Here is a 3,643-nt window from a genome sequence, read left to right as displayed (position 1 = left end):
TCATGTGGTTTAACCTAAGAATCTCATGAGGTATGTATTATTTTCTCATTTTCACCGGTAAGGAAACAGAAGAGCAAACATTTCTTATAACTTGCCTATGATTTAATAGAAAGAGGCAGAGCTAGAAACTAATCCTAGGTCTGCATGGCTCCAAAGTCCGCAGTATTCTGCATGTCACTTTGCCTTCCACACTGGCACTCATATCTAACTTCCCAAACTTTTGTGTCTTTCATACATCTATTTTCTTTAAACATATACAATTCATTTCAGGTTTGGGTCTTTGTCTAGTTAAATGGCCAAAATTTGATCTTTCATTTACGTAATCCTTCCCTGGTGGTTCAGACAGTCAAGAATCTGCCCGCAATGTGGGATACCCAGATTTGACTCCTGGATTGGGAAGATCCCCTGGAGAAGGGAATGGGTACCCACGCCAGTATTCTTGTCTAGAGAATTTCATGGATAGAGGAGCCTGGCGGGCTACAGTTCCTGGAGTTGCAAAGAGTCAGACGGAACTGAGCAATCAACACTTCACTTGTCCATAATCTTGGTACTACTCATACTATAGCTTGCCACTGTCATGACTCACATGTAACACTGAGTAAAATGTTTGTGGTTGCTGATTGTATGTATATACGTTTTCTTGTTTTTGTTCAGTTGTTAAGTTGTCTGACTCTTTGCAACCCTATGGACCACAGCACTCCAGGTTTCCCTGTCCTTCAGTATCTCCCAGAATTTGCTCAAACTCATGTCCATTAAGTTGGTGATGCCATCCAACCATCTCATCTTCTGTCACCCCCTTCTCCTCCTGCCTTCAATCTTTCCCAGCATCATGGTCTTTCCCAATGAGTCAGCTCTTTATATCAGGTGGGCAAAATATTGAAGCTGGAGCTTCAGCATCAGTCCTTTCAATGAATATTCAGGGTTGATTTCCTTTAGGATTGACTGGTTTGATCTCCTTTCAGCCCAAGGGACTCTCAATCTTCTCTGGCACCACAGTTCAAAAGCATCAGTTCTTTGGCTCTCAGTCTTCTTTATGGTCCAACTCTCATATCCATAGATGACTACTGGAAAAATCATAGCTTTGACTATATATGGACCTTTGTCAGCAAATTTATGTCTTTGCTTCTTAATACACTGTCTAGGTTTATCATAGCTTATATGTTTTCTTAATCCTTGAGATAGAGGTTCTTTAAAAAACAAATGATTAATAAGAGTATGTTGATCATTAAATTAGAGGAGTCATGGAAATGACTGAAGGTAATTAATACATTCTCACCTGCCCTTGATCTGTGTGATCTATTTTGAAGGGAGCAATATTCTGAAGTGCTAATCTTTCAGTCCAGTTTCCTAGCTTTCTTCACTTTGTCTCTACATCCCTAACTACCCTTTCCTCTCATCCTCATCATATGCCCCTGCTTCTTATTTCTCTGTAGTTGCTCAATAGAACTGAAGAAACCAAAACATAGCTAATCCAAGTTCCCAAATCTTTCAGTTTTCTTGCACTTAATCCTTGCCCATGAAAAAAGTCTAGATAAAAATATCTAGACTCTTTGTATTGCTTCATACAATCCCATAAGTATAAAAAGGTATGGTATAGAAGTTAAGTCATGGAAGATTTTGCAAAACATCCAGGTGGTTTTGCTCACAACAGTAAAAGTTCTACTTCCATTTTTCATCTTGAACATGGACACCTTTTAGGCCTTGCTATCAATTTTTTTTTTTTATTCCAGGAAAATGATCAAGTAAGAAAGAGATGTCAACATTAACATCATATTTTTTGGCCTGATCAGTGGTTAAATGGAGACAGAGATTACTGAATAGAGGTATATTTGGGATGGGGCTGAAATATCAAGAGCTGCTCTTTCTATAAACATTCATGTTATTTACAGTTCATGTTACTGCAATCAATATTGCTATAAACATTCCTTTGCATATCTCCCTTGCACACAGATAAGACTTATTCCATGGTATACACATAGGAATAAAATATCTGACTCCTAAGGTAACTGAGGCTTCAATTTTAATATTTTCATGGAAACTGAAAAGAAAGCTTATGTGCAAAAAGTATTCTGTAAATAAGGCAAATTTACCATTTGACATATGTATAAGATTATATTTAGGTTATGCTTAGGTATGCATATAAAATGTAGGGTCATTCCAGTCAATTTAATCTCCTCTGGTTCTGATTTCAATAGGCACTGTTAAATGGATGGATGGAGGCTGCAAACCGTACAACAGTGACAGAGTTCATTATTTTGGGATTAACGGATAATGTGACACTATGTGCCATCTTCTTTGTGATTTTTCTAGGAGTTTACATAGTTACCATAGTGGGAAACATCAGCATAATCATCTTAATCCGAAGTAGCCCACAGCTTCACACACCTATGTACCTTTTCCTTAGCCATTTGGCCTTTGTGGACATTGGGTATTCCACATCAGTTACACCAATCATGCTGATGAGTTTCTTAAAAGAGAGAACTGCCATCCCAATCACTGGTTGTGTAGTCCAGCTTGCCTCTGATGTTGCCTTTGGGACTACAGAGTGCTTCCTGCTCGCCACCATGGCCTATGATCGCTACGTGGCCATTTGTTCTCCCCTGCTCTACTCCACCCAGATGGCCCCAGTGGTCTGCTTCCTCCTGCTGGGGGCCTCCTACTTGGGTGGTTGCATGAATGCTTTATCGTTTACCGGTTGTTTGATGAATCTCTCCTTCTGTGGACCAAATAAAATCAATCATTTTTTCTGTGACCTCTTCCCACTCTTGAAGCTTTCTTGTGGCCATGTTTATATTGCTGAGATATCTCCAGCCGTCTCCTCAGCATCAGTCCTCATAAGCACACTGTTTACCATAATTGTGTCCTACAGCTACATCCTCCACTCAATCTTGAAGATGCGCTCCACTGAGGGGAGGAAGAAGGCCTTCTCGACCTGCACCTCCCACCTCACTGCAGTCACTTTGTTTTACGGGACAGTTTTATTCGTTTATGTGATGCCTAAATCGAACTATTCAGCTGATCAGGTCAAAGTGGCATCTGTTATCTACACGGTGCTGGTCCCCATGTTGAACCCACTCATCTAAAGTCTGAGGAACAAGGACGTGAAAGAGGCTATGAGAAAACTAGTGGCGAGAATACACTGGTTTTTTCTGAATTAAATCAGATATAAATCTATACATAACAAACTATTCATTTGGGGGATATTTTTGCTGGATATTTTTATTGATACTTATCATGACTGAGTGACTAACATATATACATATACATACATCACTAACTTTATTGCTTTTATAGTGAGAAGCTTCTGTAAATATAAAAGACCATGTAAAGTTAAGTGTATCACTAAAATGTGTGTTTGCTTCAGTTCAGTTCAGTCGCTCAGTCGTGTCCGACTCTTTGCGACCCCATGAATCGCAGCACACCAGGCTTCCTTGTCCATCACAAACTCCCGGAGTTTACTCAGACTCACGTCCATCAAGTCGGTGATGCCAACCAGCCATCTCATCCTCTGTCATCCCTTTCTCCTCCTGCCCCCAATCCCTCCCAGCATCAGGGTCTTTTCCAATGAGTCAACTCTTCGCATGAGGTGGCCAAAATATTGGAGTTTCAGCCTCAGCATCAGTCCTTCCAATGAACACCCAGG

General features: G+C 40.2%; 1 protein-coding gene across 1 annotated transcript; it reads left to right on the top strand.

Annotated features, from left to right (window-relative positions):
- Window positions 1–2,213: 2,213 nt before the first annotated feature.
- Window positions 2,214–3,083, top strand: LOC128060208 (olfactory receptor 481). The gene has a single exon (XM_052652550.1). It carries the CDS (start codon window positions 2,214–2,216, stop codon window positions 3,081–3,083), a length of 870 nt encoding a protein of 289 aa, XP_052508510.1.
- The last annotated feature ends 560 nt before the right edge of the window (window positions 3,084–3,643 follow it).

The sequence above is a fragment of the Budorcas taxicolor genome, chromosome 15 (assembly GCF_023091745.1).
Source record: "Budorcas taxicolor isolate Tak-1 chromosome 15, Takin1.1, whole genome shotgun sequence".
Lineage (NCBI taxonomy): Eukaryota > Metazoa > Chordata > Mammalia > Artiodactyla > Bovidae > Budorcas > Budorcas taxicolor.
Note: the sequence above shows the minus strand (reverse complement) of the source record. Positions and strands in the feature narration are given on the sequence as shown.

Excerpts from the sequence above, each read along its gene's own strand:
- LOC128060208 (XM_052652550.1), top strand. The coding sequence starts at position 2,214 with ATGGAGGCTGCAAACCGTACAACAGTGACAGAGTTCATTATTTTGGGA.